We start from the raw sequence: 13978 nt of genomic DNA, 5'->3' as shown, positions 1-13978 counted from the left end.
AAATTATTCTTATAATGTTATAAAGTTATGTGCAACACAATTCTCATGATATGCTATGAATACACAATTCCTGAAGAAGCTTACACACCTCTCCTTCAAACACCACCTTCAGTTATTAAGAAATTCCTAGAACCTTTGAATCCTTTCATTTGTAAAAAGTGTGTGTGTTGCTAAGAAAGAAAAGGAGCAGGGGAAGGCACCATAAGCTGAAATTTGTTAAGGTGGTTCACAGCCAGAAAGCCAGTTTCCTACCTGGCTGTGTGCTCTGCACAGTACAGCTGGAATTCTGGCTGCGTCTGGCTGAACACAAGGGTAGCTTCCTCCACAAAATGCTGTAGGGAACCTTATCATAATTGCCTTTACTTCATGGTTTTTTATTGCTAACACTTTACTGTGTGAACCTAAATGTTCTTCTCATTTATCTTCATACTTCTATTGTGTGTGAAAGTAATTCTGTATCACAGGACTTATCCAGACAACCAGTCTAATGACTTTGTTAAGGAGATAGAAGGGTAATATTCTGACTTACCAGTAGTCATCTCCAGCCATGCATTTTTCATACACTGGCCCATCAAGTTCTTTAGCATCTGGAAAAATAGCCTCGTGATGGATGATGATAGTTTTGATTATCTCATTCACATGGGCCTGACAAGACACCTGGTCTTGTATGTCTGGAACAGGCATCAGGGTTGGCCCAAAACAAATGGCCAGGTTGTATGGATCCATCATGTTTTCATCACTGTACTGCGAAAGGCTGTTATAACAGAAAAATCAAGAAAAATTTACTTTTCCACTGTGACTAACCTTATTCTGAAAACTGGAGAAGCTTTATTTTCCATTGCCACTTAGAGATTTCCTGCTCTCCTTGACACTTAATCCCACATAAAGTAACAAAACAAAAAAAGGGGTTTTGTCAATAGGCTATATACCTTATAAAGTGAGTTTATAGCACACATATGTATGTGTTCCCACACTATTGTGTTTAGTGTACGCTGACCTAATTGGCTAATGTAAAATGCATCAACTGCTGCTGCTTCAATCTCATCAGTGCTTATCCTTGGAGCCTTAATTAGACTGGATCCAAAGTGGGTATACATTTCTCATCAGACCTTGATGCATCTCTCCCATCAACTGGCTATATAACTTAGGCAAAATTGTCTTCTGGAGGCAACTTAGTTCCTGGTTCTTGTCTTACAAAGGCTCTTGTGACTTCTGGTTTCTGTTTTTACCGTACAACCTAAAACCCCTGAGCACCTTGTCTTCTGCCCACAAACTCCCACAAGAATTTCATTTTGGAAGCATCCCAACAAAGGGCTTTGATTACTCATATTAAACAACTTTTGCAAGCTCTCCTTTTCTTCAGAAAATGCAACACTACTGGTTTTCGATTTTGATTTTGAATGAAAAGTTGCTATTTATTCTCTTGTTTAAAAGCATTGACATTTCTAGTTGAAATGCTGGCTTTTGAGTGGTTCTGTGCAGGGCCAGTCAAACAGAAGAACCTGAAGTGCTGGGATGCACTTTATCTCAGTGTTGTTCTGCACTCTGAAGCAGCATATGAATTATTGTCTGGTTGTGTTTAAATACAGCATCATATTACCTTTAGAAAGGGAATTTTAGAGAGCATTTTCTGTGTACAAACAACACAAACTGAAGAGGCAAACCTTCTAAATGATTCCCCTCATAACTAGCTTGTAAAATTAATCATGCTCTCCCCTTTCTTATGCCATATTATCATGTCCTGTGTGTTAATTGGAGACATCTTGTTCTACTTATTTATAAGTTCAGCCTTTTGATGTGTGCAAGGAAGTGCATAAAAACATATAAAAAAGATTATCATCATGAAACATGTGAAGTTCTGCTGGTGGCTGGTAACATATGGTGCTCCTCAGGGCTCAATACTGGGGCTGATGTTGTTCAACATCTTCATGAATGATCTAGACAGCAGGATGGAGTGCACACTCAGCCCACTTACAGATGATGCCACACTGGGGGCAGTGCAGTAGATATACTAAAGGTCAGGGTTACCATTTAGAAGAACCTTGACAAGTTGGAGGAATGGACGCACGGGGATTTCATCAAGTTCAGCAAGGATGAACACAAAGTCCTGCCTGTCGGATGGAATAATCCCATGTATTATTACAGTCTGGAGCTGATTGTTGTGTAATAGCTCCCAAGGAAAAGCACTGGGAAAAGCACTTCCTGGACATGAAGTTGGATGTGATTCAGAAAGGTGTCGTCCCGCAAAGAAGGCTAGTTGCATGTGTGGCTATATTAGGAAGACCAAAGCCAGCAGGTCAAGGGAATTGATTATTCCTCTTCCACTTGGTGCTCGTGAAGCTGCGCATGAGGTACTACTGTCTAGTTTTGACAGACTGACGAACTGCTGCAAGTCCAGAAAAGGGCAGCTGAGATGGCTGGGGAGCTGGAGCATATGGGTTATAAGGTGAAGTGGAGAGGAGTGAGTTTGTTCAGACTTTAGATGAGAAGGCTACTAGAGAATCTACCTGCAATCTACTACTATCAAAATTATAAACAGGAGAGAGTCAGATACAGGTGCACAGCAAAGGGATGAGAGGCAACAGACACAAGTCACAGCAAGGGATATTCCAACTGGAAGCAGGAAAAAAATTCTTCACTATAAGGGTGACCAAGCACCGGGACTGACTGCCCAGAGAGGCTGTGGATTCTCTGCCCTTTGAGGTTCTTGGCTGGACAAAGCCTTGAGCACCTTGATCTAACTTTAGAAGCTTTGAGCAGGAGGCTAGACCAGATGAGGTCTGCCATGAGGTCTGATGACTTCATGTGGGCAAGCAGGCATAATTGCATATGCAAAAAACAGAATTGGATTTGTAGAAAGACAAACTATGGGAATGTTTTTCCTGTGGATGCACCAGGAGCAATTTGGAGGCAATAAGGGATTTAGCCTGCTTTCTGAATTGCATTCCTGTGGAGAGCACAGATGTAGCTAACGTGACCATGTAACAAGTACAACCTCATATAGCTCTGGTCAATCTGTATGTCTAAATAGAGGAGAAGCTGTGATATAAGCCTTTGAGACATTTACACAGTGTCACTTTTAGGGAATGAATTCACGTTTCAAATGAATGGTTATTTTCATAAAACTTTAGATCTCTGCCCCTCTTTTAAATATTGCTTGAAAGTGCTTCAGAAATTACTAGAAGAAAGGAAACAGGAACAGCTGTCAATACAGGCGTGCACACATAACCTGGCTGCAAAGGCCCTGTTTCTATAGGAACAGACAGGATGCATGAAAAGGGGAAGGTCACAAACACAGAATGAATCAGCAGAGGACAAATTTAGAAAAAAAAGATGAAAAAGGCAATATGAAAACAGATATAATAGGAAACAGAGAATATGGCAGCAGAAAAGGGGGGAAGTGCACAAGAAACAAAATTTTCAGTGAAAATACTGGGGTCAGCAAAACCAGAGAGGGCTGTGAAGGACTGGAGGGAGAAACACAGTGCAATTGCCCAACCTGTCTTTTATTTTCTCTTTGAGAATGAAAATGTTTTTCTGGGATGATGAAGACATGAATACCACTTTCTCTTTCTCACACAACCCTCCTTCCAGCAGCTGCCTGTGTTTTGCAATGTGAGAACCAAGCTACTCGATATCAAGGCATACACAGGGATGTATGTTCTCTATACTGGTAGCCCTATTACCAAAAAATAGAAGCAGCAACACAAAGTCTCACCCTGGCAGTGCCTAGCATCAAAGAGGTAGCTTGTAGTGCCTGTGCTGCTTGAATATAGAGTTTATTTTTCCTGTCAGGAGATTAAAAATTGTTTGAGATAAGGAAAAAAAGAATCTACTTCTAAATTACGCAAACTGTTTTTAATGTCATTACAGTTTGTATTTGTTATTTTTCTTATTAGCTTATTTTGTTATCAGCTTTAATGCTGTAGCCTGCACTCCCCATTTCAGACAACACTTTAATCTGTCTTATTACAACCTTGTTCAGTTTTGGACAAATGGAATTTTAATTTGAATGAAAACCGGTGTTTTCCTTCTATTTTCATTGCCAATTAGAAGACCATCTTTTGTGTCAAATGGAGCTTAAATATATATTCTACGTAGAGCATGAGCAAACCCAAAGAACTTCAATACCTGCAGAGGAAGGCAGATGAAGATAGAGTACTTCAGGGGATTATAAAGCACTTACTGGTTGAGGAAGGCGAAGAGGTATCTCATCACTATAAGGACCGACCTGGGCAAAGTAAGGAGGAGTTTGCGGATGTGAAGAGCCCTCTCATAGAGATTGTCTATTCCTGCAAACACAAGAAAGTATTTTAAGTTCCCTTTCATATGATGGTCTAAAATAGCATTCAGTCAATTTACTCTGTTTACTTCAACTCTTTACCATCACATGTCCCTAGCCAATATCTTCTCATTTTGGCCTATTAGAAAAATAAGATCTAGAAGTCTTTCTCCCTCTCAGTAAAACCACGCAGTTTAAAAGTAACATCTTTAAATATAAGAAGTTACAAATCTGCCTAAATCAAACCCTGGCCACTTGCTGAGCTAGACAGTTCACAAAACCACAATATCAGTACGTAAATAACCTGAGGGAACCAAGGAGAGATGTTTGCCATCAGTTTCAAATACAGATTCATTCTCTTTGTTTGAATGTTCATATCAGATATAATATTCCAATCACTGAGCTTCTCTAATGACTCTTCTTAATCAAATGTCCAGCTATAACTCTCTTAATGGCAAACTAGGAGAAAGGCCTTATGTTTTAAAGTATGTAAACAATAAACACAAAGATCACATGTATTTTCCCAAATGATTTTACAGCAGTCCACCAAAATTCTTCTGAAGTGGGCAAAACAAGGTCAGCTTAATAAAAGCATCAGTTCCTAATGTCTTATAAAAAGGATGCATTATCTTCTATGTTGGTCAGAGAGATTATGTGGCTCCAAGTGGGGTAGTGATGGGATAAAAGCATAAATTGTTTTTCAAAATAAGTAATATCTCAACTTTTTACTCCATGTGTTTTCTGTGTAAATGACACTGCTAGAAACAACCTAAAATTTCAGTAATGCTTTTTATGTCAGCTAAGAAAGAATCCTGCAAGTAACATCCAGGGGAAATCTCAGCAGACTAAATGGGAAATGCTGTCCAGTGGCACTGAAATGGATATTCAAAAATTTGGAAATGAGAAACAGAAGCTGATTCCAATAGCTGAAAAGCCATTTGTACCACAAAATGTGACATTTAAGAGTACACAGTTAAAATAATTACTTACATAAAAACGTGCTAACTGTAAGCAGAATTCCTGTTGTTTATTTGTGCTCTTTGGTATGGCTATTTCTACCAATCAGCATTTATCTGTAGATGCAAAATGTGTGTTGACTTATGTTTCTTAGAAGAAAACTGGTGTCTAGTAATTAGTATTTTGGTACCAAGAACTAAGCAGAAGCAGAGCACGTCAGCAGCGAGACTTCTGTTTACCATGCAGAAGTGCTATAGTTCATTAGGAAATGCCAGTGTAGTAAACTGCGGGGGGAGAACCTGTCCCCACATCTGCATTTACAGGACATTCCACTGACTCAGCACCACAAGAGTCCTGGGGAACGGAAGATTCTGGGATAGGGTGAAACTTAGCTCCTTGAGAGTTTCTGCAGAAGGAGGACAGCCCACCACTGCTTGCATGAAGGAAGTCCATTTGGATTGTGGCATCTGCTGTAGGAGCAGCAAAGTGAAACTCCTGCAGGAGGTAAAAACCTATTCCCTGGCAGAGTAGCTGAAGGCTGGAACGGTGTCACTGGCGAGCTGCCGCAGAGCTGGTAGGGAAACAGACTGCTGACAAGTTGTATAATTTATAACCTAATGAGTCACACTGAACCCAAACTCTAGCTGAAAATCAGTTCAAACCATTACATTTTCTGAAGTGGAGTATGGGACTTGAAATTTATTTTTATGTTGCTGTTAAATGTGAACTGCATGAATCAAGAAGAATTATTTCTAGTTACTGGTTAAGAACCAGAGTCCATGGCAGGGATGTGCTAAGCCTGGGAGCTGCTTGCACAGTGAGGATCTGCAGAGCAACCACAATTCTCCTCCCCCTTTCCAGTGCATAGCACATCTTGGAGACACCAATGCCCTCACTTCTGTCCTGTAGTGCCACACTGCTGTTCTGCACAGCCCACAGACACCAGTTTTAGTGCAAGGCCTTTCTCCACCTGCCTAAACTAAGCCACTCCCAGTGGAAGACTGTCCATATCTTCAGTTCCTGTTCTTCCAACAAAAGCAACTGCTGTTACAGCAAGGGCACCTTGTGAGTCTCCAGTTCATCCAACCTTCCCCCTGACAAGCCAGTCTGTGAGTCTCTGTACGCAGAGTTGTAGTTCTGGGTGGTTTTGAGCCCATGTACGTGTGCGCAGGTGGATCTTCTATGGAGTGGGTCTGATGGAGGAAGGTCTAAAGATGCTTTGGTTACGTCTTTCAACACCCTCGCCTCAGCAGCACTGCTTGTGCGGTGCGGTGGCACAGCTCCTCTCCAGCTTTTCCGCCCTGTGTGCTGGATATGGGAAGCTGGAGGGAAGTTGTGACACAGTACCAGGACCTGCCTTCTGCGTTACAGCCTTTCCTGGCTAATGCTTTGTGCTGCAGACCTGTCTCTGCCAGCCAGTTTTGAAGACTGCCCCTGAACCAGGTTCAGTCATCGCTGAACTCAAATCAGACCCAAGAAATGCACTGGCCAGGCTCCCAGGTGGGTCCAGCGGCTCCTTCCAGCAGTGTGCTGCCTATCCGGATGCAATAGCTCTCTCTAAACTAGTGAGCTAAACCAGGATGGGGCACAGTCTTGAACACCGGCAGGCAGCTACCACACAGTAGTTCTCACACTCTCCAACGTGCTTGTGTCTGTGCCAACTACAACTCTTCCAAGCAGTTCCTAGACATGGTTCACAGGATGCATGAGCCAGGAACTGGTCCCAGTAGGCAGCACGGACACGGCAGAGTAGGTGTAGAGAGTTTGGCTGCATGGCCATGTGTTGGGCTATCCCAGCTGCCCTACTAGGAGCATGACCAGTACTAAGTACTAGCAGGTCACCTCTGTACTGAAGCAGTTACAAGCTATACATGCTGGAATGAGGTGTGTGTGTTTCCAATACCTTCCTGGTAACGCAGTCCCAGTTTCCATGAAAGCCCCTTTATTGAAAATCCAAACTACTGCCAAGTGGTAAATTCGTGTGCTTTCCACATTATTTCAAAAGGCTTGTTTTTCTTTCTCAGCACTGATCTTGTTTAAAGGAGAAAGAGTTGTCAAGAATTGGAACAAGCTGCCCAGGGAAGTGGTTGAGTCACTATCCCTGAGGGTATTTAAAAGACATGTCGATGTGGTGCTTAGGGACATGGTTTAGTGGTGGACTTGGCAGTGTTAGGTTTATGTTGGACTTGATGATCTTAAAGGTATTTTCCAACCTAAGTGATTCTATGATTCTATGATTTGCGTGCTGCTTTTAAATGAGGAGCCAAATTTCATAGTTGCTTGCGTGTATGCAGTGCATGTTAGGATATGTAGGAAAGAAGGAATGAATACAGAGCAATCTTTCTGCATCCAGGCAGAAAGAATTTGCAGCTCTGCTCCTTCCCATGCAGAGGGAAGAGAAAGTATTGCTTTGCCTCCACTGGCTTTGCTGAAGAGAGCCTCGGGGCAGAACAGCCATCCAAGCTACAAGCTGGTTGCTGCGAGGAGCCACTGGCAATCCCAACGCTGCAGAAAGGTGGCTGTGTCTCCCCTCTCACAGCAGTTCTGTTGGAGGCCCTCTTAGCCCTACCTCAGCACCTGGGGAGGTATTACCCATTTCCCAGCTAAGAAAACTGAAGTGCTGATATTACATGACTTGTCCTAATAATGCAATTATTTCTGCCAAGCAGAAAGAGAAATCGAGGGATTTGAAAACTGGTTCATTACTCTAATGATATGATGAGACTCACATTCCCAAACACAAGCAACAGGAGAAGCCACTGGCAAGGCCAAGCACACGTGTTTTTTCTGTGTAGGGAGGGAGGGAAGTGAAATCTGTGTGAAGGACACGTGAATATCAACCACAAATCAAGACTACCATCAGGTAAGTATCACAAATAGAAATAGTTATTTTCTAGTGCCCAGTTCTCAGAGCAGACCAAACTTTCAGAGCTCTGGTCTGACACACCTGCCTTCCACACTCGTCTCAACCACAGGGGATCAAACCCACAAGCAGGAAGGTTGCCTGCCAGTCAGATGAGAAGGTGTTCGGTGTGGGAATGCTCTGCTCCTGTCAAAGTGGAGCTACAGTGCAGCCTAAAGCACAGGAGATATTTGTGGGGTGAAACAAGAGAAGGGGAAGAGGCCAGCTTCTGGGGCCTTATGACTATAGCACTCTGTGGAAGAGCTGGGCACCTGTGCTCACAACTATTAATGTATTTTTATCAGACAATAATGGAGCAAAGCACCCTCATAATGTAAGGAGCTTGGTTTTCTGTGTATCCGTAAAATTATCTTGGCGTCTAAGCACTGGAGGTGTTTGGGATTTAAGGAGCCTCCACCAGTTACGACAAAAAATAAAAAACAAAGAGCTCGGAGGACTCTTCAGAGGTCATTTAAGCCTACGATATCACCCTCTGACTTCACCTTAATCACCTCTGAGAGACATCTGTCCAAGCCGTTCATAAAATCCCCCAAAGAAGCAGATCACAACCTCCACAAGAATATCTGCTGAGGTGCAGTCTTGCATTGGTCTTGGAAAAAATTTACTTATTGATCTCCCATGGACTTCCTCTGTAAGCACTCCTTGTCCTTGAACTGAATAAATGGATCCAGATGAGACTGATGTCATTGCATAAATTAAAGAACTACTTATCAGCTAGCTGCCTCTTTGTCAGCCACAGGCTAAGGACCAGTTCTCAATAGCATGAGATAGGCATAAATCCTAGCTACTCAAGCCTTAAAAGGTGTGCCCTTCAGCCTCCAAGAACACAGGAACCTGTTCTGGAGAGGCTGTGTCACCTTTGCTTACTGCAGAGACACACAGAATCAATGAATGCCTGTTTTTCTCTTCCATAAGAAATGACATTTTAACCACCTGGTGACTCTTGATGAGGTTTTTGCAAAGGCAGACTCTAGAGTGAAACAGATCAAAAGTGAACAATCATCTGCCTCAGAAAAGTAAAGGAAACCTGAGAGGGAAGAAAACACAATTACTAACAGAAGCCACCAAATACAAATAAAACAAAACTAAATTATAAATGAAGACAGGAATACAGTCATCCTAAACAACATTAAGAAAAAGTAAATTCAAGTTTAATTAAGCAATAATCCTGAAGTAGTGGAGCATGTACAAGGCAATAAATATTCAAATATATAAATGCAGCACTTTGGTGATGGAGAATGAAAGACTTTTGCAAGAGAACAATTGCTGATGGTTCTGAAATATTTTGGGCCAGCTGGACAGCTACGTGCCTTTACCAGTCTGGTTTAGTTAAAAATGCTACAAAAGCCCTTTACTTTTCCTGGTCTCGGTTCTACACATGGCCTCTCCTGCACTGGTGGTGAGACATGGTTATCCAGCGAGGAGAAGATTCAGCCTGGGAGCAGTCAGAACTCAGAAACATGAGTTCTGGACTGAGTATGTTCTACCACCTTCTGTTAACAGATAGCCTCCATGGGCCAATCTCAGTAGTAACAAAAGAATTGCAAACATTTGGCAAAGGGAAGATATTATTGATCAGAACATGTGGAAGGAGAAACCTGGTGTCAGCAATGAAGAAATTGTGCTACACTAACAGCCAGTGCTATGCAAGCTAAGCATATTTCACAGGCAAGGGTAGCACAAAGGAGGAAGAAGAAAGCGAACAATGGTAATATAAGATATCTCTCTCCTTTAGGACCACTGTTCTGAACGATAAAATCCAATGTGGTATTTCTGTGTGGGGGTCACTTTCTACTTCCACTTGGTGTGGCGCCCACTAGTAACAGAGTGAATGCCTAATGCGTGTTTTACACACCTGCTGAACGTCAAATGGGACTGAGTTACACTTGCAGATGTAGTTTTTATGGTCAATTTGCAGCTGACAAGTAACCTACATAAAAATGTGTTAGTGCTGAAGTTAACAATTTATGCCTTTTCCACTTTGGTAGATGAGTCCAATCCAACTCAAAGATATGTTGATAGTAACTCAGCAATGCCACTTACAGCTCTTTCAGATCTATTTAAGAAGGCGTTACAGGAGGACAAGCACAATGGTCTCCACTGTCACTTAGGGAAGGATACAGTTGTCATTTTGTTGGAACATTTTCAGGAAGAGTTGACAATTCAGAATACAGTTTTTTACTTTTTAAGTAATGGGCAATAGTCTGGAAAAGCAGTAAAATAATTTCCTTTCATAACATTTGTGCATTTAGGTAAACAGGGACTGCTGGCAGCAAGGGATTGAAATGATGAAAATCAGAAGGAAAAAAGATGTCAAGTTTTCATGCATCCTGGCATCTTAGTATATCAAATAGAAGGCAAGGGAGACGAAACCAAGAAGATTTATAATGACCTGAGCAGAAGCTAAGCAGTCTGGGTAGCTGAGATGTGTCTGCTGCTGCATTGCACAGCTATGTATGTAAAAGTGAACTGTAATTCACGTGTGCAAGAACTCACAGCAGGAGAGGTACTGCAGTCCCCCAGCAGTGAAGGTGAATTACGGCCAGTCCTAAGCACAGCTTCAGCACCCTCTCCCTCCAAGTAACTCCTGTTACAAATATTTCGCTTGTGTTTGGCTCAACCTGTTTCTACAAAGGGGCAGGAAAAAAGTGCAGTGCAATTCTCCCCTGCCACTATTTTATCCTCTGGATTGCTGAGTGCTGCTGGGAGCAATAATAGCCACTCCTTTTGCTGAGAATGCAGAATTATGGCACATAATCAGATGGATTCTTTATGCTCCATCCTACCTTTCATGCTTGCTCTGGAGAAATCATAATTTGGCCCAAATTTTATCTAAAACAGTTAATAAGATCAAACAGAATAACATTGTTCTCATGAGTCTAATTAATACAAATTGCCCTAAAAGTCACAGTCATTTTGCACTGTTTCCTCTGTATTTGCAAAAGGGAAAGCATTAAATCACAATGCTCTATTTCATTTGGAAATATATGCATAAATGCAAAAGCATTCCTCAGTGGTTGTACTGAGGGAAAGGTTCATTTTGCAGCTGTAGCCTCAATTATGCTTGACATCCATAACTAAATACTTCAGTTTCAAGGGGTTTTTCACTGGCAACATTACATTTCCATATAAAATGTGTGACATTTTGCCCTTTTACAGTTTTATGTGAACATTAACTTTATGAATTTGCTTTCTCCCTTCCCCCTTTTATAACAATTTCTGCTAATGATTGAAGAAACCACAGTGACATTCATCTTGAAAAACTATTTAAAAACAACTTCATGTTTATTCCTTTCCTCACTGTTTGTCAGACAGTGAATGCAATATGAATTAAGAGTATTTAAACCCTCTTAAATAAAAATGTGAAAGCTTTCTGGACTTTACATATCAATTGTGATCTAAAGAATTTGCAGTAACATGCATTCTCACAGAGGAAAGGGAGTCTGGCCCTGCTTCCATTAACATGAAGACAAACATACTTAATCTGTGAGGCCACGTGAGCACAAAGAAACTAATGTAATTATGACAGGTTCAAAGTCTGAAGTGGGAGAAAAATCTTACCTAGACTGCCTTCCTTTTTGCAAGATATACAAAGCGTTAAGGTTAAAAGAGAGCAATGGAAAGGGTCTTTGAGACTGACAGCTTTTGATAGTACGAGCCATGTAGGTGCTATATAAACCAAACTGTGACAGGTAGTATATTCTGAAATGCTTGTTCTTTTTTCAACAACAACAAAAAACAAACCAAAACAACAACAACAAAACCACACACACAAACCAAAACCAAGCAGCCTCTTATTCCCTGGAAGTGGTGGACCACTTAACAAAGCACACAGACTAGGTACACAGCTGTAAAAACACACCGCCTCAGGCTTCTCAGGTAATCAGAAGATGCAGACACACAGCCCACTGTTCCCAGCGTGCGGTTCTGGAGCTGGCTGTGTGTGCAAGGCACAAGAGCTGTTTCTTTCTCTCCTCACACCATGTTCAAACCCAACAACAAAGTAAACTCACACCAATGTGCTCAAAGAGAAAACCCCTTTTGTCCTGCCATGTTCCAAACTTACCTCTCCTCCCTCCACTGAAGGAAGGCATTGACATGCCATTTCAGAAGTGCCCCTAATGATAATCTTGTGGAAACCAAACCAAACAACGAAATCATCCTCCCCTGGCTTCCTCCAAAACCTGCCAGAAACAGATCTGTGACTCTTACAACACATTATCAGGAAGAAAATCCTCTGCTTTCTTCTGTAACAGCAATATCAAAAGTCAAACCTAGCAGAACTACTCAGTCATTAGACCTTGTTTTGACAAGCTGTCATAGAGATGATAAACCAGACTTACGACAGCCTCGGAGAATAGCCAGTCTAAACCAGGATCAGATAGCAACACGTCTTTCCCAGCAACTGTCCCATTTTAAAACGTGGCTGTGAAAAGCAGTGACTTTGTTCCAGGGTATTGGTTGTTACTGATTTCAGCTCTGCTGGATGATAGTATTATTTAAAAAAACAGGTTGTCAACTCTTTCGCAAGAAAATAATCCGCTGCCTACCTTGAACATGCTAGAGTCAGATATCCTCTAAGGAAACCAAGGCCTAATGCTAGGGTTCTAGTTCATCGCCATTTTTCTTGAAGTTCTTAAAAACAAAAGACCATTTTGGGATAACTGAACTGGATCATTCTTAGGTAGTGATGCTCCGAGAGGTTAGTGAATCTCTCCTGCCTGTGCAGGTGCCATGTACACATACTCAGTCCATTGAATTTCTACCCCTTTCCAAATACCCCATCCTGTCTTCAGAAGCTTTGATGGTGAACAGAAACTCTTTGAAATCATCCAGGTTCCTCTTCTAAACACAGTTTAAATGTTGTTTTGGTTGTAAAGGTTGTTGTAAAGGTTGTTTTGGGCAAATATTTTTGCATCCCCTAAGCACTCACTTGTACAATCTCCATAAGATGGAATACTCGTTCTTGGTATTTTACAGTTCTATTTAAAGCTCTTCAACACAGCGGAGTGCAATACCATCTCCACATATAAGAACCATCATTTATATTTTTATTAATGCTTAGTCAAAATAATAAAGTCATAAAGAGATCCAATGGGCAGAATCTGAAAGCAGAAATTTTGAAAAGGAAATCTGGTACAAATGTTTAATGATGAAAGTGATTAATCATTTGAAGAGCTTATCCAAGAATGTGGTAGATTTTCTGTCAACTGAAGCCATTAAATCAATAAATTTTTCCAGCAGACATGCTTTAATTCATCCAGAAGTTATGGAAATCAGTGCAGGATTATTAGGTAAAGTTCCATCATCCCTGTCATGCAGAAAATCACTCAGTCAAAATGATCCCTTTTAAGATTTCAATTTCTATGACTCGCAGACATTTTCTGGGCTGTGGCACCACAGTTAGCTAAAGCTGAACTCAAGCAGAACCAAGATTCCCTGTAGGGAAGCGTCCCCCTCAGCATCAGGGATCAGACTGTTAAACTGTGGTTTTGAGGTCCTTCAGGACTCCTCAGTACCACCGAGTCTGTAAATAGCAACAGCTGCAGAAAAAAACGCAAAAAACAAAACACAAAATATTGCACATAGACCTGATCACAGCGATCCATATATTTGCAACCTCCAGGCTGAATTACTGCAATCCTCCCTATGTGGGAAGGAAACCACACACGTTGGCTTCCCCCAGCAGGGAGCAGAAAAGCCCATCCGATGGCCAGCCCAGGACACTGTGCACGTATGGATCTGTGGTCCTGCCTGCTGGGCTGAGACTCCTTTGCCAAAATAACAGAGTTTGGAGAGAGCCTGCCCTGATTAAT

The 13978-nt window shown here is 41.6% G+C and overlaps 1 protein-coding gene across 2 annotated transcripts in view; it reads right to left on the bottom strand.

Annotated features, from left to right (window-relative positions):
* The window catches only part of SRGAP1 (SLIT-ROBO Rho GTPase activating protein 1), a gene marked incomplete at its 3' end in the record, with an annotated part of 152111 nt that overhangs the window by 13029 nt on the left and 125104 nt on the right, over window positions 1–13978 (bottom strand). For both annotated transcript variants that reach the window (XM_082011432.1, XM_082011433.1), the window contains exons 16-17: window positions 4187–4292; window positions 530–754 (exon numbers count right to left, since the gene is read on the bottom strand). In XM_082011432.1, the coding sequence (XP_081867558.1) occupies window positions 530–754; window positions 4187–4292 (331 nt within the window). The remainder of the gene's footprint in view (window positions 1–529; window positions 755–4186; window positions 4293–13978) is intronic.

The sequence above is a fragment of the Phaethon aethereus genome (genome assembly GCF_964289735.1).
Source record: "Phaethon aethereus genome assembly, chromosome: 1".
Lineage (NCBI taxonomy): Eukaryota > Metazoa > Chordata > Aves > Phaethontiformes > Phaethontidae > Phaethon > Phaethon aethereus.
Note: the sequence above shows the minus strand (reverse complement) of the source record. Positions and strands in the feature narration are given on the sequence as shown.